The following is a 24,974-nucleotide window of genomic DNA, read 5'->3' as shown; positions in this document are numbered from 1 at the left end:
TCAGTGTCAGGGAATCACTTTTATTACATTTATTATCCTATGTTTATCATGGGCAGGGTGGGGGGTGGTTTTCTTAAAATGCTTTTCCTGAGCCAAAAGAACTCCACACCCCCATGCCCTGGAGTGGCCAGCTAGCACGCCACCCTTGCAACATCTCTGGCAAGAAGGATGGGGTGAGCAGCCAGGCTTTCCCCGCTGGGCTCCCCAGGCCAGCTTTGCTGGCCTCGGCACCTCTGAAAAAGAAACCAAACGCAGAAAAGAGCAAAGCACCCCTCCCCGACCTGGGCTCCAGAGGCTGGATTTGCACCCCTGCTCTCCCAGGCTGCCTCCTCCCTCTCGTCAGGCACCCTCCTCTCCTTCCTATACCCTTTCCTTGGGCTTTTCCATCCATGCTTTCTTTGTGGGCACCTCAGCCCCCACCAGCCTGGCTGCCCGGTGATGCCATGGAAGAGGCTTCGATGCTCCCGGCTCTGCTGTGCTGTCCAGAAGATCCAGGTGCTCACCCAGCTCATGCAGCTGATTCTGGCTGGGGCCCTTCCCCCACCAGCTGTTGCCTGCACCCTGAGAAAGCACGCTGGCCTGGAGGTATCCCACCAGCCTCACCTGGAAAGGAGCAGATCCAGGGGCCTGCAGCATGTCCCCCAGAACGAATGCACCTCTTGGACCAATGGCTGCCCACCCTTCCCGGAGCCTGCCCCACATCCTAGGCTGCAGCGACTGAGGCCTCCCCCTCGTGAACCCTCCTCCGTTGTCGGGACAGGACGCCCAGGGTGGGTTGGGGGAGGCCCCTCACAAGTACATCTTCATGGCCTCATGTGTCGTGGGGCAGTAGCGGGCATGGAGCTGCGCCAGCAGCGCCCGGGACGTGGCCTCCAGGCGCGTGCCCTGGCTCTTCTTGTTCCACACGTGGACGGCGTAGGTGGCATTGAGCAGCCGGTGCAGCTCCTCGGGGCTGATGTCCTGGAAGTACTTCTTCCAGTCCTGCCAGGGGATGGGATAGAAGGCCTCGCAGGGCAGGGTGGTGACGCCGCGGCAGGCGTGGCTCTCATCCAGGCTGCGGATGGAGCACCACTTCTTGAAGACCCGCGTGAGCAGCTGCGGGCCCTGGTGGCCCCAGATCCAGCCGTTGTAGTGGGCCACGAAGTCACGCATGCACAGGGCCATGAACTCGTGGTGGCGCTCGAAGGCCAGGAAGGCACCGTTGAGGACGTAGCGGGACTGGGCGCCCAGCGTGTTGGTGAGGTTGTGCAGGTTCTTGAGGACGATGAAGTCCGTGTCCAGGTAGATGCCGCCGAACTTCCACATGAGCGCGATCCTGCAGGCGTCGGAGAGCACGGGCAGCAGGTAGGGCTCCCACCGGCGCTGCCGGGCCGCGTACCAGGCCGCCAGGGGCGTGTCCCGGAACAGCTCCTCCAGGTCCAGCGGGAGCATGTGCACGTTGGGGAAGCAGCCCAGGAGCGACAGGCCCAGGTGCCGGGGCAGCGACGCATTCCCGCCGGGCAGCCCCTTCATCAGGACCACCACCCGGGACTCGGGGTGGGCCCTGGCGGCCGACTCCACCGAGCACATGAATAGGAAGTTGGGGTTGGTCCGGTCTGACGTCTCCAGGAAGAAGATGTTGCCCGGAGGCAGGGCGCTGGAGAGCTGCGTGGGGGGCACCAGTCGGGGGCAGGGGACGTCAGCAGGCAAGTTCGGGAATTCTCTTTGGCCCCCCGGCTCTCCCACAATGTGCCAGTAGATCATGATGGAGACAAAAAACGTGAACTTGAAGCTGATGATAAACAGGGTGCAGACCCGCTGTCTTGGGGCGCCCCGGAGCAGCCGCAGCAGGCACTCGGGGGGCCTGGACATGTTCTCCCCAGATGACACCAGGAGCCTGTAGCAGGAACCGGCTGGTCTGTAAGAGACGAGCATCACATGCTGGCAGCTGCCGGCATCCCGAGCCCCAAGAGCGCTCCCCACCAGCACGAGCCGCAGCCGATGCTGGCTTCCACAGCCCACGGGCCTGCAGGCTCTGAGTCCCATCGCCTTCCTCACCTGTAAGACGGGAGCGGCAGGCCACAGGCTGAGGTCTGGGCAGAGTCCCTTTCACTCTGTGACACACCTGTTAGCTTCCCGAGACCTGAGCCAGTGCTACCTACGACATGGCCATCATGGACCCAGGCCGGGTCCTTGTCTGGGGAGGCCTGGCCCCCTCAGGCTGCTGGTAGCCCCTGATTCGAGGCCTCACACATGTACCCCTCGGCCCCATTCAGTCCCACAAACCAGGCCAAGAGGGCACACTGCCAAGTAGCCTTGGGGACTTTCAGCAGAAAAGCCTGGGGCTTGGGCAGGCCTGGACACTGGCGTGCTAAGGGCTGGCATGCAAGCTTGCACAACGGGTGGGCTCCAGGCACACGGGGACACATGCTGGGTCCTAAAGCCTCTGTCTCAGATGCAGTGGGGTCTCCTGGGCACCTGGCCTCCCCAGCCCCTGCCCTGGGCCATGCTTCTCACAGACACAGGTCTGGAGGGCCAGGGCCAGGAAGATGGTGCTGCAGCCTGTAATCTCACCTCGGACTATTGCCCTTTGACCCTCACCCTCTCCTGGTGATGTCCACCTGGCAGGCAGCCAAGAACATCCTGGAGGCCCTGCAGGTGGCTGGGGAAACAAAACAGGCTTGGGCCCTGTCCCCGAGGGTAGGGCTATGGGAGCACGTGCAAGGCGCGGGACCTCAAAGCTGCCTGAACCAGCTAAGTCCTGGGGTGATTCACTCTGCTCAGACTTCCCACCTGCAAGGAGGAACACTAGAACCCCGTAACGGGCTGACCGTCACCACACATGTGCCAAGTGACCTGCTCGGGATGTTACACGCACATTTAGCTGGTTGACCCTTACAGCTACCCTTGCAGTGGCAATCACTGCCCCCATCTTACAGGGGACGACCACAAGGCACCAAGAAGTCTGGTAACTCATACACAGTCCGGTGGCGGGCAAGTGGCAGGGCCAGGGCTTGAAGCCAGGCCACCTGGCTCCAGAGTCTACTGTCTCAACCCTGCACCGTCCTGCCTGGGAGAGAAGTAGTGCAGGGGATGTGGGAACGTGTCCAGAGCTTTGGAGACTTGGTGCATGTTCCCCTGGACCTTTCTCACTCTTCACAGAATCCTGGCCAGCGTTTATTCAGTGCCTTCTAAATTCTTGGGGCCAGGGATCCCTGGGTGGCTCAGCGGTTTAGCGCCTGCCTTGGCCCAGGGCCTGATCCTGGAGTCCCGGGATCGAGTCCCACGTCGGGCTCCCTGCATGGAGCCTGCTTCTCCCTCTGCCTGTGTCTCTTCCTCTCTCTCTGTGTGTCTCTCATGACTAAATAAATAAATAAATCTTAAAAAAAATATAAAATAAATTCTTGGGGCCCCATGCACACTTCCTCTGGCTCTCCGTACCCAGGGGTGGTTGTATCATTTCCACCTTAGAGGCCAGGACATGTGGGCCCAGAGGGGTGGAGGGACTGGGCACAGCCCAGGGTCTAATGGGAACCGGAGTCAACCCCTCCCCAGGACAGACGGATCTCACAGCCTGAGAGTGGTGCCAGGAGGCTGGGACTTGAGCAACTGGCCTGCCCTCCTCCTGGGGGGCTGGGGACCACGATGACGTCACGGGCTGGTGACTGACCAGCCTGGGCGGCCCATGGCGACGAGATGGGGATCCAGGCGGCCTGGCGCCCTCTGGGAGACACGCCCTGGCTCAGCAGCCAACCTTCTCTGCCAACAGGAACACGGCCCTTCCACAGACTCTCCACGCCCGCAGATCCATCTGCAAAAGATGGTGAGACACAGAGTGGGGCGGGCGGCGGGCTCACGGAGGCCGCATCCCCAGCCACATGGGGTCATTTGCTCATCGACTCGTCGGCTCTCTGGGGCCCGCAGGGAATGTGCTAGAGAGAGAGGAAGAGCTAGGTGCAGCTCCGGCCTGGAGGAGCTCTCCGGACACGGGGAGGCCATCTGGAAACAGGAGCAACACTAGTGACAGCTGCAATGGAGCGAAGCATCCGACAGAGCCAGGGGAAGGGGCTTCCTGGAGAGGTGACGCTGACGGAAAGGCCCGAGCCAGAGGGGCCTCTGTAAGCACCACGGGGTCCTGCGTACCTCCCCCCGCCCCGTCAGAGCCCCCAACTCCGTGCCTGGCACATAGGAGGCGCACACAGACTGACCGGCCCTGTCACTGGTTGCCTCACTCACTGACTCAGTCCCCCGGTGGCCAGAGGGACACTTTAAGACACAAGCCAGGCCATGTCATTCGCCTGTGCAGCCCCTCGGTGATGTGGGAAGCCCAGGCCCACCAGGTCCTGCGTGTCCCCCCACCCATGGCCTCATACCCCACTTCTCCCCTCATCTACTGCACCCCAGCCACACCTGGCCTGTTCTTTCTCTCTCAACTCCCCACCAATCCACCCCGCCCCCCATTGCCATCTCAGGGCCTCTGCATGTGCTGTTCCCTCTGCTTGGAACGCTCTTCCCACAGCTGTTCACCTGGCTCCTTCCCTCACCTCCCTCTCATCCTCACTCAAAAAACCGTCTTCCTGTGGGGCCTCCCTAGTCCCTAGAGTTCCAACTTCATTGCCTCCTATGGGGTTTTCTGACCCTGGTACTTAATCTAGCAACCTGGACATCTTGTACTCATTTGTGTGGGTTGTTTATTTGGAACATCACCGCTCCCCCCACCCCCGAGGACAGGTATTTTTTGCATTTTGCTCAGCATCTAGAATAGATGGCGCTTGCTATGTAGTCAGTAAATATGGAGTGAGTGAGCGGCTCAGCATGTGGGTGGGTAGGTGAAGGAGCAAGTGAGTCAATGAAGGAGCAAACCAACAATTGGGCGAATCGATGAATGATCAGTGAGTGAACTAATGAACAAGCAAATTAATGAGTGAGTCAATGAGTTGGCAAATCAGTGAGTGACCAAAGGAGCCATGAGCAGGGAGGTGAGGAAGCAGGGTCGGAAGTCAGGTGAGCTGCCTGGGATCCCCCCGGTGGGTCATGGGTAGCAGAGCCAACAGACATCAAGAGCCTTGTGTTGCCCTGCCCTGGTTTTCCCCTGCAAGGAGAGGCTATTTTGGTCCTGAGTATTTTTAACCCAATGTGAACCACGCTGAAGAGTGGACAGAGAGCTGGATAGAACGAGGGGCTGGCCGCTCAGGGGCCCTGAAGTGTGGGGGTGATCTGGCTCTCCCGTGGGGTGGGGTGGGGTCTGGGGTCTGCTGGGGAGGCAGGACGTGCCACTCATCCTGCATCTGCCCTGGTGGAGAGTGCCAGGCCCAAGCAGTGCCGTATTTGGTACCGAAGCCCAGGACCCAGGAATAGAAACTGTGCATGGCGCCAAGCTGGCCACAGTCCAACATCCGTGTGACCTCAGGTCCAAAGCATGCTCCTGGCCCCCCGGGATGGGCCTTGCAGCTACAGCCCGAGTCCTGGCCCTTGTCAACAGAGCCTGGAACATTACCGCCTCCTCCTCCTGCCTCCCTGCCTACCACTTCAAGCCCTGCCTCACGGAGATATCTCCAGTTAGCTTGTTAGCTGTGGTCACTTCCCTGCTCTGAGCTCTTCTGTGGCCCCCCATCATCAGGAGCACCCTCTGCTGCGTGATCCATCTCAGGCGGGAAGTGAAGGTGAGAAGCACAGAGCTGGTGGGTCAAAGGGCCAAGGGCCTGACCACTTGCTGCTGGCTTGGCCCTGGGCACCAGCTTTCTGTGTCGGGAGCATGGGCATTTAGGCCCAAATGCCTAGAAATGGCTCCTTTGTGGCCCACAGTAGGGGCATTCCACCTCTGACCTTCTCTTGGCTCCCCTGTCCAGCCCAGCTCAACCCCAGTGCTGGTTGACCATGACCCAAACAGAGCTGAGTCACAGTGTTTGTCAGACACAGTCTACACTCAACCACTTGCTGCCAGGGTGGGTGATGACTGGTACCTAGAGTCCCAGGGCTGGACCCTTGGAGACTGTGATATCCCAAGGGGGACGCAGAGGCTCAGAGAGGGAAAGGGATTTGGTCAGGGTCACACAGCAGTGGAGGGTGGACCTGTCACCCTCATGGAGCCCTTCATGCCCCTCTGCAAGGGGTGCCCCACCCCCAGGTCTTCCTTGAGATGCTTCAAGAGGCGGACAGCCCAGCAGAAGTCTCATATCAAAGACCCAAGGATCACAACTTTGAAGCTTCAAACAGGTATCTATTTTCTCATAGCTCTGGAGTAGAAGTCTAAAATCAAGGTGTCAGCAGGACTGTACTCCCTGACTTGATTGAGCTCTAGGGAAGAATCGTTCCTTGCTCCTTCCCGTTTCTGGTGCTCCAGGCATTCCTGGGCTTGTGGCCGCTTCCTCCAGTCTTTGCCTCTGTCTTCACATGGCCTCCTCCTATGTGTGTTCTTCTCCTCTGTCTCTTGTAAGGACACTTGTCATCAGACAATAGCCCACCTGGCTAATCCAGGATCATTTCCTCATCTCAAGATCCTTAACTTAGTAACACCTGCAAAGACCCTTTTTCTAAAAGAGATCACATTCTCATGCTGCAGGGGGTAGGACATGACATATCTTCTCTGAGGTCACTATTTATCCCAAAACACCCCCTTTCCATGTCCCTTTGTCCTGGAGTCTCAGAGCCACCCTCAGATCACACACTGGCTGTGACATCACTGAAATGGCCACTCCATGGAGAATGTGCCTAGGTGGGCCTCTCTATATGGCAAGAGAAAAGGGTTAGATGTCACTTGCAGTGGGGATTCCCAGTGGAGATGGGGTAGCTGTCTGCTGGTTTTGCCTGCCTGGCACCTATTCCCCTTTCTTCTGTTAATGGTACCCTGATTTCCTATGGGGAACCACCTCTGCCCCCACAAACCCCACTCTCTAGATCTTGGGGTGGGCACACCATTCGGTTCTGCCTAATGACTGTGTCACATTCTCCTGGCCGCAATGAGTAGCTCAGGGAGGGCACATAACCCAATCCAGGCCAAGCAGAATCACGTGTTTTCCAATGGAGTCATCTAAGATTGAGCCAGGAGCCAGGAAGGGAGAGCCTGCCTGAAAATGAAGCTGGCCCAGAGGCAAGCAGAGCCAAGAGATGGAGAGAGAGGGATGTGTGATGACATCATCTTTACATCTGGATTCTGCTATGTCTGAAGCTGGTACATCTTGGACTTCTTAGTCATGTCAACCAACACACACACACACACACACACACACACACACACACTCACATGGGGGCGGGGTGGGGAGAGATGAGGGAAGAGTCTACCAAATTGAAAGCAGGGATGCTTCTGGAGACAGGACAGGATGAGGAACTCAGACCCTCCTGGGTGGAAAGAATCAACACCTAGAGCTTGAATACTCTGCTTGAAGGGCCCGCTGTCCTGTCTCTGCACCCTCCTCTCATCTTTCAGGGCGTAAATATATCTTTATACTCAAGAATTAGGAGTTATAGTTTTAGAAGGTGATCCTTATAAAAATAGCTGTTTTCAGAGCAGAGGTTATAAAATGTTTCTCCTTCAAAGCCTAGAAGATGTTCTAAAGCCAGAAACCAAGTAGGCAGTGGCTTGCTCTTTGGGAGACATTACCAACGAAATGAGGGAGGTAGGGATCTCTTTTTCTAATAGGAATAGGGCAGATTCTTGGTTCTGAATCTTTCCTTTTCTTTTTTTTTTTTTTATGATAGTCACAGAGAGAGAGAGAGAGAGGCAGAGACACAGGCAGAGGGAGAAGCAGGCTCCATGCACCGGGAGCCTGATGTGGGATTCGATCCCAGGTCTCCAGGATCGCGCCCGGGCCAAAGGCAGGCGCCAAACCGCTGCGCCACCCAGGGATCCCCCTTTTCTGTTGATGTCATACAGAGCAATAGGGAAAAGAGAAAACAGACCATGAGCTATAGCTTTAGGGAAACTAGGGGCATGAAAAACCCATAAATTCCAACGGGGTGCAGAGGGCCCAGAAGTGGAAGATTGCAGAAATCACCACTTCTAAAAGAAAGATAAGTAAGTCAGAAGAGCAAAGCTGTAGCTTGAATGAACCAGGAGAGTTCAAGGTTGGAGGCAGGTACCCCTTCAAGTGGACTCCAGGCTAAGTGCAGAGCCCAACACAGGGCTCGATCTCAGGACCCAGAGATTATGACTTGAGCGGAAAGCAAGAGTCAGACATGTAACCAACTGCACCATCCAGGCGCCCCGAGAAGCATCACATTTTAAAGGAATAGTCCATTTCCATAGAAACAGAAACTTAGAGAACTAGCCTGGCTTCTCTCCCAATTTCCACCAAAACCTTCTATTAAATGCTGATCCAGGAAAATTCAACCAATTTGGATATTTAAAAATAAAATGGTTAAAGGAATAAACATAGTGTCCATACAGAGATGCTCCAAGAATGAAAAGGGAAAGGAATACTAATGTTCTCTTATGTATAAAGGATATTTACTATAAAAATATTCCCACAAAACAAATCAAAATTCTAATACAAAATTACAGCATGAATAAAAAAAACCCAACAACTTTAAAAAGTTAATTCTGGCTATGAAGGCAGAGCAAAAACAGAAATCCAAGAGCTAGAGGAGAAATGGTCAAAGTGACAGCAAGACATGAGGGCAATCGGCAATGTGAGACCTGACAGACTTCAGGGAAGAATTAGGAGGAAATGACAAGGATATTTCAGAAACGAAGTCCAAATGGCAAGAAACACACAGGAGAACAGACTCCAGACAAAGTACAGTAAGAGATACAAACATTAAAATGAGAAAACGTCAACAAAATCTGTACAGAAATAAAGTGATCAAAGAACTGAAGAAGCAAGAGGAGATCCAACACATGTACAACCAGGCTCCTGCAGAAGAAACTGAATGAATAGAATAAATACTTGCAATTGTAATTCAGGAAAACCTTCCTGAAGACCTGATTTCATGAATTGGAAGCGGCACACCATGGACCAGCAAACAGTGACCCAGAATGGTAAATCCCAAAACATATAACAGTAAAATCACTGGACTTTAAAGGTACAAAGATACATCTTGGGGTAGCAACACACAAAGATCAAGCCATCTACAAAGGACAGAGAATCAGGCTGGCATCAGATTTCTCTGCAGCAGCATTTATGTATTTATTTTTTTTAAAGATTTATTTATTTATTTGAGAGAAAGAGAGATTAGGGGAGAGCACAGAGGGAGAGCAAGAGGGAGAAGCAGACTCCCCACTGAGCAGGGAGCCCAATGCAGGGGCTCGATCCCAGGACCCCAGGATCATGATCTGAGCCCAAGGCACATGCTTCACCGACTGAGCTACCCAGGTGTCCCCTGCTCTGTCCCCGCAACAGCAGCATTTAAAGACAGAATATAGTGGAACACCTAAAGGACAATCAGGGGAAGAAATTCTGAGCCAAAGATTAATATAGAGCCATGCTGTTCTTAAAATCTAAAGATGACAGGCCAATAATTTTGAAGTATAAGAACTTAGGCAAGATTGCTCCTCGGAGGAAAGCCAAGGAATAGACTTCAGTCAACCAAGTGGTGCTTGAAAGAACTGCAATAAGAGGACGGAAGAGGGTTAACTGCAGAACCCTCTCTCCCCCCACGAGAGGGTAGGAATAAAGATGACAGATGGAATGAAAATGTTATCTAGCTGACGACACAGGGATAATACAACTACCCCAAGCTTGGTAGGCAAGGGGGAAAGGAGATCGACAGTGGAATGAGCTCCGTGCTTACCTCATCTTTAACTGCAGGTGGTAAGAGCTAAAAAAAAAAAAAAAAAAAAATCAAAGTTTAAAAGCATATTTCAAATACAAAGGTGGCAGTAAGAAGGATAACGCTGCCTGTTTTATTGGATCTAATAAGATGGATCCTTTTATGCCCACTAAAAACACAAAATGCTGCCAATTAAACAGTGTCACCTGGCTTTCTTATCATGAGGAATTTTTATCTTAAAAATTTGGTTTAGTCAGATTTTAAAATCACCTATCCAAGGGATACCTGGCTGGCTCAGTTGGAAGAGCACGTGACTTTCAATCTCGAGGCTGTGAGTGTGGGCCCCATGTTGGGGGTAGAGATTACTTTAAAAATAAAATGGAAATAAAAAATAAAATAAATAAAATCACCTCTCATGCCTGTACACACATAAGAGGGAAAGTAAGTGAAATAACTTGAGGAAGGTGCCCCCAAAACCTCAACACAGATAAAACCGTATTCTCCTGAATGCCTTCAAGTTGGTAAAACTGATGCCTGTCTTTACCCACACAGTAACACCTCCTATACCATCATGTGTGCACCATGCAGCATTTCTTAAAAGTGCTTCACTGTGGTCTCCAGAATTTTCTCCCAAGCTGCTGATACCTCTTCTGTAGGTTTTCATGTCATTGCCTAACTAGTTAGTGACAACTGTCATGAGTACCACTTGACCAAGAGCTGCTGGAAGCATTAGAATGGAAAGAAGATAGGCCTAATCACTCAGTACAGTATCAGCTGAAATGGGGCACCTCCAAGAAAAAGGCAAACAAAAAAGAGGAAACAAGTTAAGTTTATTGTTCATGGAAGAGAAACAATATTATCTAAAGAAAGAATAAACAAAGAGTATTATATAAAGGTGTAGATATAAATGTAGCCACTAGAACAAAAATACAACTTTCCCAAGATATCCTAGGGGCTTTCTTTTGTCTTCTTCAAACACAGTGGAAGAATAAAGAATTCAGCCTTTCCACATGTGCAAAGACGTATATACGTACATACACACACTATGACAAAAACCAAAGACATCTGTGATATCAGTATATATAAATAGGCTTCACTCACTTATCTTTACAAAGGAGAAGATTTTTTATTTAGATCCCAAGCAAAACTCAACTCTATCTTGTATTTGAGAGATAGAGATATACATCAAGGTGATTTAGAATGGCTAAAAGTAAATGAAAGAACAAAGGTATAAAGACAAATACAAACAAAAACAAAGCTAGGGCCATAATCTTAATATTAGACTGAGAATTCAAGCCAACCATCACTAAACGAGCCAAAGAAGGGCCATTTATAATGCTAAAGGGTATAATTCACAATGCACCAAATAACACTGCAGCAATTTTCAGGAATTAGAAATTACAGAATGCTAGGATAAAATAGACTGAAACGCACTAGTAAGAGATTTTAATTCCCTTCTCTAGGCCAAGAAGTAAGTAGATCAAATATAAATAAGAACTCAGAATAATGAATAAGGTTCAATATCAAACTCTATCCTATCTATCTCTAGACTTTCTTTTCAAGACTTGATGAAGCATTCATAAAAATTGAAAGCAAAATTGAAAAACCTTTAGCTAGATTCATTAAAAAAAGAGAGAGAGAGAGAGAGGACTCAAAAAAAAAATCAGAAATGAAGGAGGAGATATAATGATCAACGCCATAGAAATACAAAGGATTATGTGAAATACTATGGAAAATTACATGCCAACAAACTGGACAACCTAGAAGAAATGGACAAATTCCTAGCAACATAAAACCTTCCAATACTGAATCAGGAAGAAATAGAAAATTTGAAAAGACTGATTACAGTAATGAGATTGAATCAGTTATCAACCACCGCCTTCCACCTCCAGAAAAACAAATCCAGGATGGGATAGCTCCATAGGCAAATCCTACCAAATATTTAAAGAAGAGTTAATACCAATTTTTCTTAAACTATTCCAAGAAATAGAAGGAAAGCATCCAAATTCAGTCTATGAGGCCATAGACTGAATTTGATACCCTGATATCAAAACCAGCTAAAGACACCACACAAAAAAAGAGAACTACAGGCCAATATTTCTGATGAATATAGATGCAATAATTCCCAGTTAAAATATTAGCAAAACAAATCCAACAATATATTTTAAAAACTCATTGTGGGGGGTGGGGATAATTTAGCATAATCAAGTGGGATTTATTCCCAGGATGCAAAGGTGTTTCAATATTCACAAATCAATCAATATAATACATCATATTGGGATCCCTGGGTGGCTCAGTGGTTTAGTGCCTGCCTTAGGCCCAGGGCCTGATCCTGGAGCCCTGGGATCGAGTCCCACATCGGGCTCCCGGCATGGAGCCTGCTTCTCCCTCTGCCTGTGTCTCTGCCTCTCTCTCTCTCTCTATGTCTATGATGAATAAATAAAATCTTTTAATAAAAAAATACATCATATTAACCAGAGAAATGATAAAAATCATATGATCATCTCAATAGATACTGAAAAGGCATTTGATAAAGTACAACATCCATTCATTTTTTTTAAATTATTTATTTATTCATGAGAGACACAGAGAGAGAGAGGCAGAGACAGATGCAGAGGGAGAAGCAGGCTCCATGCAGGGAGCTGGATGTGGGACTCCATCCCGGCACCGCGGGATGAGCCGAGGCAGACACTCAGCCACTGAGCCACTCAGGTACCCCTACAACATCCATTCGTGACAAAAACTCTCAACAAAGTAGGTTTAGAGGAAACATACCTCAACATAATAAAGTCCATTATGAAAAATGCACAACTGACATCATACTCAATGGGGAAGAACTGGCAGCTTGTCTTCTAGGATCAGGAACAAGATGTCCTCTTTCACCACTTTCATTCAACATAGTACTAGAAGTCCTAGCCACAGCAATCAGACAAGAAAAAGACTTAAAAGGTATCCAAATTGGTAAGGAAGAAGCAAAACTGTATTTGTAGATGACATGATACTAAATATAGAAAACCCTAAAGATTTCACCAAAAAACCATAAATGAATTCAGTAAAGTCACAGGATATAAAGAAATTAATATACAGAAATCTATGGCATTTCTGAACACTAATAATGAAGCAGCAGAAAGAGAAATTAAGAAAACAATCCCATTTACAATTGTACCAAAAGAAATAAATACGTAGGAGTAAAATTAACCAACAGAGGTGAAAGATTGGTATTCTGAAAACTAGGAAATATTGATAAAAAAATTAAAGATGACACAAACAAATGGAAAAGCATTCCATGCTCATGGATTGGAAGAACCAATATTGTTAAAATGTCCATGCTACCCAAAGCAATTTACAAACTTAACGCAATCCTTAGCAAAACACCAATCTCATTTTTCACAGAGCTAGAGCAAATACCACTAAAATTTGTAAGGAACCAGAAAAGATCCTGAAGAGCCAAAGCAATCTTGAGAAAGAAGAACAAAGCTGGTGGTATCACAATACCAGATTTCAAGAAATACTACAAAGCCGTAGTGATCAAAACAGTATGGAACTGGCACAAAAACAGATACATAAATCAGTGGAACAAAACAGAGAGTCCAGAAATAAACCTACGCTTATAAGGTCAATTAATCTTTGACAAAGGAGGCAAATAATGCAATGGGAAAAAAGATGGTCTCTTCAGTAAATGGTGCTGGGAAAAGTGGACAGCAAAAGAATGAAACCAGACCACTTTCTTACATCACACACAAACATAAACTCAGGATGGATTAAAAGACCTAGTTGTGAGACATGAAGCCATAAAACTCCTCAAAGAGAGTACAGGCAGTAAGTTCTTTGGCCTCAGCTGTAGAAACATACTTCTAGATACGTCTCCTCAAGCAAAGGAAACAAAAGCAAAAATACATATGTGATTCTGGGATTTGACAAATTGATTCTGAAGTTCATATGCCAATATAAACAAGCAAAGACCTATAGGGAAACTCTGACAAGGAGGAGAAAAATGAGGAAGGACAGAAGGTTTTTTTTTTTTTTTTAAGATTTTATTTATTTATTCATGAGAGACACACAGAGAGAGGCAGAGACACAGGAGAGGGAGAAGCAGGCTCCCTGCGGGGAGCCTGATGCAGGGGGGCTCAATCCCAGGACCCCAGGATCAGAACCTGAGCCAAAGGCAGACGCTCAACCACTGAGCCACCCAGGTGCCCTCGACTGGATGTTCTTTAGATGTTAAAACATACTATGAAGTTTCAATAATGAAAACAATGCAGCCTTTAAAAAACACAGAAACCAGAAAACAAAAACAATCCAGCCTTAGCATCTGAACAAATGGGACAATGAAACAAAAGCTATGGCAGCATCATAAAGTGTTTGCATATCCAATAAAGGCGGAATCTCCAGTGAGTAAAGTACGATGGGTCCTCTAAGGTGCTGGACAACTGGGGTAGAAGCTGGGTTCACATCTCAGAACATGCCCCAGGATAAACTCCAAATGTAAAATAATAAATCCCATAAACATTTAGAACAAAACATGGGCAAATTCCTTTGTAACCTCAGAGTTGGGAAAGTTCTCTTAATTACGAACAAAATCCATCCAGAAGCCATAAAAAGAAAAGATGAATAAACTTGATTCCTTGAAAAAGTCAGCTGCTCCAGGTCCTCCCTCAAAAATACCATCAGGAAAGTCAAAAAAGAAGTGACAACTTGGGATAAGGTTTGTGCCCCTCAGACCCCAAAGGTCCAATTTTCTGAACCTCTTCCCAGAAATCAAGGAGAAAACAACAAACAGCACAAAAGAAAGGGGGCCGAAGCCAGTTGTACGCATGCAAAACAGGACCCTTAATATGTAGGCAAGAGTGAGGATCTTTTTGTAAGTGAGAGAAATGCAAATCAAAACACTCTGATAGCATCTCTCACCTGTCAGATTGGCAAAACCCCAGAACTTCGACAACACATGCTTCTGGCAAGGCTGTGAAGAAACGAGCCCTCGCACGCGGCATGCCAAAGGGTACCGCTCCAGGGGCGGCGGCCAGGGGAACAACATCTATCAAAATTACACAAACGCTTACCCGTTCACCATGTAATGCCGCTCTGGGAATTTATCTGCAGATAAGTGCCATTTGTACAGGTCACAGGTTTGTTTCCAATTGCAAACAACTGAGAACAATCCAAGGTCTTTTTTGAAGGGACTGATTAAATCCACAAAGGCCCTGATCCCATGTAAACAACGTGGGCTCCCAGAGGGCAGGGACCAAGGCTGCTTTCACTCATGGTTGCGTCCCTCACAGGCCAGCCCAGGCCCCAGCACATACCAGGGGCCCAATATATATGTTCTGAACGAAATGAGTAAATGATCCCTAAACTGCCCACAAAGCCAGGATCAGATGGGGTGACTAAGCCAAGTGAATGCCACTGCAAACTGTAAACCGTGGGCGGACGCAGATCACAGCTGCTAGAAAGTGTTATTGATGTGTCCTGCATCACCATTGGAGGGTACAAAATGAGGTCACATACCTTTGACTTTTCATATTAAAATACCTAAGTATGGGTGGCTCAGCGGTTGAGCATCTGCCTTTGACTCAGTTCATGATCCTGGGGTCCTGGGATCCAGTCCCACATTGGGCTCCCTGCATAGAGCCTGCTTCTTCCTCTACCTGTGTCTCTGCCTCTCTCTGTGTGTCTCTCATGAATAAATAAATAAAATCTTAAAAAAAAAAAATACTTGAGTCTTTACGTCCCAAGAGAGGACAGAAAGGTGACCTTCCCAAAGGTGCAGGGCTAGTAAGAGTGGGAGACAGGATCTACGCCCCGGTGTATCTGCCCCCAAGTCGCAGACCTCTCCTCTTTCCCTGAGGTCATCCCTCCCTGCCAGGGTCACCCTAGCTCTGTGCTGGAGGCTGGAATGACAATCAGGCTGCCTGGGGTTGGCCTCTCAGGAGCAGAGTGAAGTCATCTCCCCCGAGCTTTATGCTTCATGCTCATGGTCAGTCAGCATAAGCGACCATGAATGTGGGCTCCTCTACATTTGCTGTCTTGGCACGTGCTTACAGACACTCACCAGGACCTCTGCAGAGCCGGGTGGCTGGGGATGGACGAGCTTTCCGTACGGGGCATTTGCTAGGCCCAGGGATCACAGAGGCACGAATAGCAGGGCAAACTCTTCGTCAGATAAAATCACGCCTGGCAAATAAAGTGCCCTTGGAAAAGGCATTTATAACTTCCAACCTGAATTAAGAGTCCTGAGTTCACTCTATTTGGAAGAAAGTTGCCCTGTTGCTTCATTGTTTCCTTTTTTTTTTTTTTTTTTTTTTTTTTTTTACTGTATTGAAAATTAAAAACAATCAGCAGCCAAAGAGAGAGCCAACCCTGCCCCGTACAATATGCACACACAGCACTGACCATACTGGGTAAATTTTTTTTTTTTAAGGATTTTATTTATTCATGAGAGAGGCAGAGACACAGGCAGAGGGAGAAGTAGGCTCTCTGCAGGGAGCCTGATGCGGACTCGATCTCAGGACCCCGGGATCACACCCTGAGCCACCAGGAGCCCCATACACTGGGTTTTTTTTTTTTTTTTTTTTTTTTATTCACCATAGAGGGGTTGTGTGTGTGTGTCCAGTTGCCTTATTAAGGGTCTTTGCTGACTCGGATTGCCTGAGCAAGGGACCTGGTTCCTATCCCCTACACTCTCGCTCTGTGACCCTGGAGTATGACCTCTCTCGTCAGTTCTGAGCCTCAATTTCTTCGTCTGTAAAATAAAGACCTTGGAAAAGCAATCTCTCAGGACCCTTCTAGAAAGACCTTCCAAATTGGTTTCTCTGGCACCAGTTCTGTTGGTTCAATCAGAGGTGGCCCTCACTGACCTCTCGAGACGGGGTATTTCAGGGCCACTTGCCCCCTGGTGCCAGGCCAAGAGCAAAGGCAGATAAGAAGGCCAAAAGGATGACAGTTCCCAGATAAGAGAGTTTCTGCTCAACCTGATACAGAAGCCTTCTTCGAAAGAAACCCATCAAGCCCTTGGCCTCACACAGTCCTACCCTGATTCTTCATTCGACAAATGCTCAGACACCTATAATGGGCCACGCCCCACCCCAAGGTCTGGAAATACAGATAAGCAGTGAACAAACCAGATAGTTTTTTGGCTTCACAGAGCTGAAATGCCAGTGGGAGAAAGTTAACAAGCAAAGAAATACATCAGGTGGAGAACATGTGCTATGTTGAAAAATGCAGCAGGGAATCCGGGCTGGGAGGACAGGGGTGGGGGGGGTGGGGGGAGCTATTTCACACAGACCGGTAAGGGATGGCTTCTCTGGAAAGCTGACATTTGTGCCAAGAGCTGAAGGAAGTGAGGGGACCAGGCTTAGGGCTATCTGGGGAAGTGTGTCCAGGGAAGGAAATCCGTGAGGGCAAAGGTCCTGGGGTGCATGTGCCTGAGGTGTTGATGGCCTAGCCGAGTAAGTCAAATGGGAGGAAGAAGGTAAGAGGAGAGGAAGTCAGAGAGATAATGAGGAGACCCAGTCATAGGGGCCTTGGGGGCCTGGAAGGACTTGTCTCTCTGATTGGGGGGGCTGCCGTTGGGAGCTTTTGAGGAGGAAAGGGCTACAGTGTGCTTGATGTCTTAAAGAAATCTTTAGGATCTGGTTGCCTTTTTGGGGGTTTGGTTTTAAAGATTTTATTCGTTCATGAGAGACACAGAGAGAGAGGCAGAGAACCAGGCAGAGGGAGAAGCAGGCTCCCTCCCTGCAGGGAACCCGATGTGGGACTCAATCCCAGGACCCTGGGATCATGCCCTGAGCCGAAGGCAGACGCTCCACCGCTGAGCCGCCCAGGTGCCCTGGGATCTGGCTGCTTTCTGAGACCAAACCATGGGGGATGTGTGGTAGCAAAAAAGCAGTTACGAGGCTCTCAGGAAGGTCCAGAGGAGAGGGGGGTGCAGGGCTGGGGAACAGGGGAGAGTCCCTCTTGGAATCTCTTTCTGACACATCTCTCCTTCCCACATCAGCCCCACGACCACAGCCCAGCTCAGGACTCTGTGTCCTCTGCCTCGGGACCCACCGCCCCAGCCTCTTCCCAGCTTCCTGCCTCGGCCCCAAGCGGGTCTCCACGCTCTGCGCCTCCCAGGCCTCAGCCCCTGCAGCCCCTGCGTCTCTCCAGGCCCACAGCTTCCAGACCAGCCAAGCTGTCCTTGGCCACATTACTCAAGCCACTTGGCTCTGGGAATTCCAGATTTCTGCAATATGCTCTTTCCTTTCCCTAAAACATCCCTCCGCCCTCCCCTGCCCAGCAACCTCTTAACCATAATATGTGGGAAGAGCTGCCCTTTGCCAAGAATGTACCACACATCAGGCATCCTGCCAAGCATTGTTCACTCTTTATCACATCTTCACAGCTACCCCTGTGGCCCCATTTCGCAGGTGAGAAAATGAAGGTACAGGGAGGAGAGGTGACTTTCCACTCCCGCAGGGCTAGTATGTGTGGGAGGCAGGACCGGCACCCAGATATGTCTGCTCCGAGTCCCCACACAGTCCTTCCTCCCTGAGCCTCTCCTGACCTAGGTGAGCACAGCAGGCCACCTCCAGGAAGCTGCCTGGATTTCAGCTCAGCTCCCACGGTGGGCTGGGGGCTGCCCCCTGCCCCCCCCCCCCCCCCCCCCCCCCGCTGCACACGCTAGCACTCGTGGCTACCTTCTAAATGAGTGGGCACGTGAGCAGCACTCACCCCAAACCCTGGGCCTCGTTCACAGCCTTGACTACGGGCAGACCCTCTGGGCCCAACGTGGGTCCCGCTGGGAATGGACAGGCTGAATTTGGCCGTGGAGGATCCTGGGAGCAGAGAAGAGTGGACACCGAGCCACATGCCGCCATGATCCTGAGGCTGTAAATGACAGTAACTTAGGGAGGGCACCATACATGTGTGACAAATGAGGCGTCAAGCAAAACCATCCTGACATTCCAGGTGCCCCTGACGATGACGGTCAGAACTTGTAAGGAAAACCAACTCCGGGCACCTGGGGGGCTCAGTGGTTGAGCATCTGCCTTCGGCTCAGGGTATGATCCCAGGGTCCTGGGATCGAGTCCCACATCAGGCTCCCCGCAGGGAGCCTGCTTCTCCCTCTACCTGTGTCTCTGCCTCTCTCTCTCTCTCTCTCTGTCTTTCATGAATAAATAAACGAAAAAAAAAAAAGAAAGAAAGAAATGAAGAAAGAAAACCAACTCCATGGCTCAAACCCACCAGGCTCTGGGCATTCCAAGTTTCCAGGGTACGTGCTTCCCACTTCCCAAGCTGTGCTCCCCCCCCCACCCGCCCCGCAGCCTCCTAACCATAATAGGTAAGAAGAGCTGCCATTTGCTACGAGTCCACCAAAATGCCACTGCTGGCTGCGCGGGTGACAGGTGATTATAGCTATGTCTTCACACCTGTGCATGTCATCTCTGTATTCCCACAACAGAGGGGTTGTGTGTGTGTGTCCAGTTGCCACCCTGCAGTGACACCTGCCTTCCTCTCTCAGAAGACGAAGTGGAGTCACCAAAGACCCGAGGCAAAAGCATGTGACATGGTGCCCACGTCAGCATTCTAGTGTATTTTGCTTGGTCCCTTCCTGATGTGTCCAGGTGCCAGAGGACCTGCCCCACGGGGCTGTCGCCGACACAAGCAGTATTTACACAGAGCCGCGTGCACACAGAAGGAGATCTTATTACACGTACTGTTCTGCACCTTGTTTTATTTTTCACTTAGAAACATGCTGGAGGGACGCCTGGGGGGCTCAAGAGTTGAGTGCCTCCTTCGGCCCAGGGCGTGATTCCAGGTTCCTGGGATCGAGTCCCACATTGGGCTCCCTGCATGGAGCCTGCTCCTCCCTCTGTCTATGTCTCTGCCTCTCTCTCTGTGTCTCTCATTAATAAATAAAATCTAAAAAACAAAAAAACAAAAAAAAAACAAAAAAAAAGAAAGAAAAGAAAAGAAACATGCTGGGCCCTATATTTTAAAATGAGATAGTTGCACAACCGTGCACGTTAACTACAATTCACCCAACTGTATGCGTGTGACACGGTGTAAGCTGTACCGAAGTAAAGCTGCTCGCAGGCTATAGCATGTCCTCACACCGCATCCATAAATAGGGCTCGATACCCTAAGTTTCCATCCTCTCTGCATGTGTATGTCATATGGCGGGTCCTTCCTTCACATTGCCTAGTTCCTGTCCTACCTGCTAGAAATGCGGTTTCCATCTTTCTGCTTTTATAGACAACACCATGGTGAATAGCTTAGCACTCGCGTCTCTGAGCACATCCTTAATTACTTCTGTAGGACTGGTTCCTAGAAATGAGCCTCTTGGGTCAAAGGAAATGTAATTTAAAGTCGTAGATACTGATCACTAACTTGTCTCCAGAAAGGTTTTTATTTTTTTTAATTTTTATTTTTTTGCTTTTTCTTTTTCAGAAAGGTTTTTAAAAGCCCATGTTCTCGGGGCACCTTGGGTGGCTCAGGTCATGATCTCAGGGTCCTGGGATCCAGCCCCCCTATTGGGTTCCCTGCTCAGCGGGGAGCCTGCATCTTGCTCTCCCTCCCTCTGCTCCTCCCCCACTCATGTGCATGCTCTCTCTCGCGCTTTCTCTCTAATGAATAAATTAATAATCTTTTTTTTATTAATAATCTTCTTAAAAAAATTAAAAGTCCACGTTCTTCCCAGTGCTAGGGCTCGCCCACCTTCCCATAGCCTCGGCACGGGGAGGGTGGGTGAGTTGCTGGAACTAATTTATGGAAGGCTCCCGTCAGGCGTGGAGCTACATGGTTCGTAATAACAATAGTACACATTTCCTTGATGTGCAGAGCCAGTGGTCAAAGTGGTTTTCCTGGAGTAACTCATTTAATCCCCGCAGAGCTCTGCAAGGCAGGTGCTCTAGTTATCAACTACAGCGTAAGAGTGGAGGGAACCAAGGCACAGCTGGGATTCAAACACCCCTTGCCAGGTGGAAGGAGTCTGCCTGTGGCCCAAACAGCCAAGTTCACCAGGGATTGCTCTGGCGCTGGAGGCTCAAATTCACCGCCGTAAAGAAAAGGCGCTTAACTCCGAGCCTCAGTGTCCTTGTCTGTGAAATGGGAAGAACAGCACAGGCTGGCAAGGGGGTTAAATAACGAAGTGTCTGGCACCTAGTAAGGGCTCAATCCATGGAAGCCCCCCTCCAAAAAAAACTCAGGAGGTTGCCTTTGAGACTCAGTGGGTAGGTGCAAATGAAGATCATAGAGTTTGGGGGACAGGGACCTTTCTGGACTCTGTGTCTACATCTGAGACCAGAGATTCCGCTCTTTCAAATCAAGTCTGTTGAGGGAATGTGAAGACCACTCCCCCTGCTTCAGTCTCATGTACCTGTTCACCTAGTTCCCCATTTGCCAAATCAGACTTTGTACAGGGGTGACTTCCAGAATGGGCGGTGTGTCCCCACTGGGCCAGGGTGTGTGCCCCGGGCAGAGTGTGCAGGCACCAACCAGAAGGGAAGGGGGCTCTTTTAGTTCCGTGGCCAACGCAGCTTCTACTGGAAGCTCCTGGATCCACTGGGGTCTGTCCAGAGGGAAGACAGAGACAGACAGGGGAGGAAGGGACACTCACTCAGAGTCTCAAGGGTGCAGCTTCCTGACATCTACTAGGGGTGGAGGCACCAAGAGGAGGGCGGTTCTCGAGGGCAGGCACTTAATGCCAGGAGAGCCTACTCTGAGCACATCCCTGCCACTCACCAGCTGACTGAACCCGGACAAGGCACTTTCCCTCCCTTGGGAGCCTGTCACTGGGGGATGACAACACCTGCTACCTCCCAGGGAAGCAGGGAGGACTCCAGGGGATGAGGCCGGCAAACAGCACTGGGAGCCGGTGGCCTCAGGACGGACCCTTCTCTCTCCATTGAGCTTTTCCACCTCCCTCTACATGGAGTTCAAAGCCAGTTTCATAACGTGTTGGCCCGGCCCTTCCCTTCTGCCTCCTGTCCTCACCAGCTCAGAAGTTCCCTCGCCAGAGCTGGACCCCCCCCACCTCCTGTGTCCCCTGGGACCTCACTCTAGGGACCCGCCTCTCCTCTGGGACTCAGCCACTCCGTCTTCTGGCTCCTTCCCGTCGGCTCATAAATGCAGCCGAGTCTCCTTTATCTAAAAGCACCGGCACATAGCTAAAGTAAAATAAAAATTAAAAATGTGCTCCTCAAAAACACACGCCAGCAGCAGCAAAAATAAAGCCCACATGATAATCCGGGGGGAGGGGAGGTCTTTGCCACCAAGAGACCAGACAGGGGACAAATACCTTGCTGATGAGCTCAGACAAATGAATCAGAAACACGCAGGTTGTGGTCTTTTGCAAGATGCTTATATATCAAATCACACCGTATACCTTTAATTGACACATGCAATGCTGCGCTCAATAACAGCTCAATAAAATGGGGGGGGGGGGCACACCACACAAACATCCTAGATGCTCACACTGTGACTCAGTAATTACATTTCTAGGAAATAACAAGAAACGCACACTCACAGTGTCAAAGTATGAATGGTACAGGCCCTCTGGAGAGCCAGCTGGCTCTAGGTACAGCCCTTCCAGAGGGTCACGGGCAGTGACTACCAGGTGACACTCTTTCCAGGGAAAATCCAGCAATGTACACGATGTATATGTGCAAAAGTTCAACATAACCTTATCCCAAAGAGCCTAAATTTCAAATGTGTCCATTAACTAACACAATGTAACACACGGACACATTGAAAAATATAGAAAACGTGTGAGAGAGGCGAGGTATTTGAAAAACATACATAGACAGGACACATTCAAATGTGTTAAAGTGTTTTTAGAAAAGTCTGGCAAACACAGCGGATTTTAACAATAGGATTTTCCAAGTGGATGCAAATACCGAGTCATTCCCCCCGCCCCCCCCCCCCATGACTCCCACTTCCTACAGTTAATTAATTCCAGCAACATTAGGGAGCATCGAGCACGTGCTGGGCTGGGCACTGGGTTTCAGGTAAGGTGCCTTTCCTCCAGAAGTTTCCAATCCGGAGAGAAGTGGAACAATGAAAATACAGGGCATTTAGCAGGAGTCGTGAGCTCACCTAGGAGGTACCGGTAGGGGAGGAAGTGCATTCCAGAGAGCACAGCAGGTGCTGAGCTTGGGTGAAGAGGTTGCTGGCGGGCCCTACACCCCACCTGCCCGCAGGGAGAACTAGGAGGGGCAGCAGCTGGTGGGGAGGGAGGAGGGGGGACAAAAGAGCTGTTTCCACATTTCAAGCTTCCCTTTCTCATCTGCCCCTCCTTCCAGTCCTGTCGCGAATGTCCCTGGCAGCCACCTACTCTTACACAGCCTGGTCCCACGTCGGACCTTTCACCTAAGCTTCCATCGGTATAAGGAAAGGACACATTTTTAAGAATTTCTATTTTGCAGTTTGTCCTCTAATATTGAGCTGTCCTAGCAGACAAGCAGGGACACGCGCCCAAGGCTCTAGGAGCAAGTTTGGGAGGAGGATGAGCAGGGGATTCCATCTTGCCTTCCCTTTTCTTTTCTTTTGTATTCAGGCCAGTCTGGGGGAGTCCCCCGGGGGACCTCTGTGTGGGAACTCGCGCACACCTAGGTATGGACCGAGTAGTCTGGCCAACCCGCGCCCTGCTTCTGCTTGACCCCCAAGGGGCCTGCGAGGAGCAGGCCATCACTCAGCATCCGGGGAGACAGAGCCGGTGTCCTCCTGGGGGAGGGGGGGTGCAGCCAGACGGCTTTTACCCCTCCCAGAGCCAAAGGCTCAGCTGACCTGCCCAGGAGATGGGAACTTCTATCCCACGGCGTCAGATGGGGAAACCGAGGCAAGCCCCTCCCCCCGCAGTGAAGGGCAGTGGACTCGGAGCCCACCTCGGGCCGCAGCCTCTCCCGGCACATCCAGCTCCCGCTCAGGGTTCCGAGCTGGAGGACAGGGAGGGAGCGAGGCGCGGGGGGACCGGCCGTCGGCGGCTGGCACCGCTGAGAAGGGGCGCTCGGACCCAGGCCCTTGCCTCCACCTGCAGGGCCCGACCCGGCCTGGGCATCCCCCCGCCCCGCCCCGGCCGCCGCCTCCCGCCCCGCAGGCCCCCTCCGCGGGCCGCTCCCCGCGCCTCCCAGCCGCACCCCCTCCGGCCCGCGGCGAGCTCAGCGGGGCGGGGAGGCCTCTCGAGAGACTCCGCGCCCCGGAGCGAGCGGCGCGCCGCGCCCCAGGTCGCCGTGCGGGTGTCTCGGCCCCGCGCCTCCCGCCCCCTCCGCCCCCTCCGCCGGCGCCGGGCCCGGGCCCGGCCGGGCTGGGCTCCCGGTCCCGCCGCCGCCGCGCTCAACTTCGGGGCGCAGTGGCCGGGGAGCAGCCGGTGCGCACGCGGAGGTCCCTCCGGAACAGGTGGTCCGCGCGCCCCCGCGCCCCCGCGGCGCCCCGAGCCCCCGCCCGCCTCGCCCTGCGCGCGCTCCCCGGTACCTCCGGCTCCGCGGCGGCGGGCGAGCTGCTCCGGGGCCGGCGGGCGGCGGCGGGAGGCAGTGCCCCGAGTCCGGCGGCGGCAGCACCGCCCCTCCGGCCCGGGCGTGGTCAGCGCCGCCCCGCCCGCCGCCCCCGCGGGTCCCCGCGCCCCGGCCCGCGCGTCCCCGCTGCGCCCCCGCCGGGGCTGGACCGCGGCCCGCAGGTGCGGAGCGCTCCCCGGGCCCCGCGTCGCCGCCCGTGGGAGCTGATCGGCCCATTTCCCCATTTTACAGATGAGAAAACTGAGGCTCGGATGGTTAAGTCACTGGAAGGTCATGCAAGGGAAAAGGGGCAGCGTGGGTCTCGAATTCATCAGAAAGCGCTCCCCACTCCGCCGCGACTGGGACTGGTGCTAAACGCTCGGTCTGGGGGGATCCCTGGGCGGCTCAGTGGTTTAGCGCCTGCCTCTGGCCCAGGGCGCGATCCTGGGGTCCCGGGATCGAGTCCGCGTCGGGCGCCCTGCATGGAGCCTGCTTCTCCCTCTGCCTCTCTCTCTAGGTCTATCATGAGTGAATAAATAAAATAAAAATAAATAAATGCTCGGCCTGCCTGTCTCGTGAAATTTACCGAATTTCACTTATTTTCTTGAACCTTCACGACTTCCCAGGGTCCCTGCTGCTGCGGGTCCTGGCCCTGCAACGCTCTCCTCCCAGTGCCCTGGCCGCCGGCCGCGTTGTCCTTGCTTCTCCGGGCTCATCCTCCCCCTCGGCCTGCACCGGCGCCCAGGCTGCCTTGAGAACAGGGAAGCTCTCCATCCCGGCCCTGGAACCGTCTGGAACCTAGTAGGTGCCTTTGAATGA

The 24,974-nt window shown here is 51.5% G+C and overlaps 1 protein-coding gene and 1 long non-coding RNA gene across 6 annotated transcripts; one reads left to right on the top strand and one right to left on the bottom strand.

The window, feature by feature from the left end:
• A4GALT (alpha 1,4-galactosyltransferase (P blood group)) lies at positions 1 to 24,197 on the bottom strand. 5 transcript variants are annotated; one of them, XM_038550321.1, is made up of 4 exons: positions 24,136 to 24,197; positions 3,650 to 3,790; positions 2,554 to 2,641; positions 1 to 1,897 (listed from the first exon to the last, which is right to left on the bottom strand). In XM_038550321.1, the coding sequence occupies exon 4, from the start codon at positions 1,849 to 1,851 to the stop codon at positions 790 to 792; it is 1,062 nt and encodes a 353-aa protein (XP_038406249.1). In that variant the 5' UTR covers positions 1,852 to 1,897; positions 2,554 to 2,641; positions 3,650 to 3,790; positions 24,136 to 24,197; the 3' UTR covers positions 1 to 789. The 5 variants fall into 5 exon arrangements, with proteins under 5 accessions (XP_038406249.1, XP_038406248.1, XP_038406244.1 ...); XM_038550320.1 differs by lacking the exon at positions 2,554 to 2,641 and having other exon boundaries at positions 3,551 to 3,790; XM_038550316.1 differs by lacking the exon at positions 2,554 to 2,641.
• LOC119873620 lies at positions 22,696 to 24,620 on the top strand. Its single transcript, XR_005365539.1, has 3 exons — positions 22,696 to 22,809; positions 23,222 to 23,277; positions 24,408 to 24,620. It is a non-coding gene; the product is annotated as an uncharacterized LOC119873620 (long non-coding RNA).
• The last annotated feature ends 354 nt before the right edge of the window (positions 24,621 to 24,974 follow it).

The sequence above is a fragment of the Canis lupus genome, chromosome 10 (assembly GCF_011100685.1).
Source record: "Canis lupus familiaris isolate Mischka breed German Shepherd chromosome 10, alternate assembly UU_Cfam_GSD_1.0, whole genome shotgun sequence".
NCBI classification, from domain to species: domain Eukaryota; kingdom Metazoa; phylum Chordata; class Mammalia; order Carnivora; family Canidae; genus Canis; species Canis lupus.
This window is presented reverse-complemented; position numbering and strand designations above follow the sequence as displayed.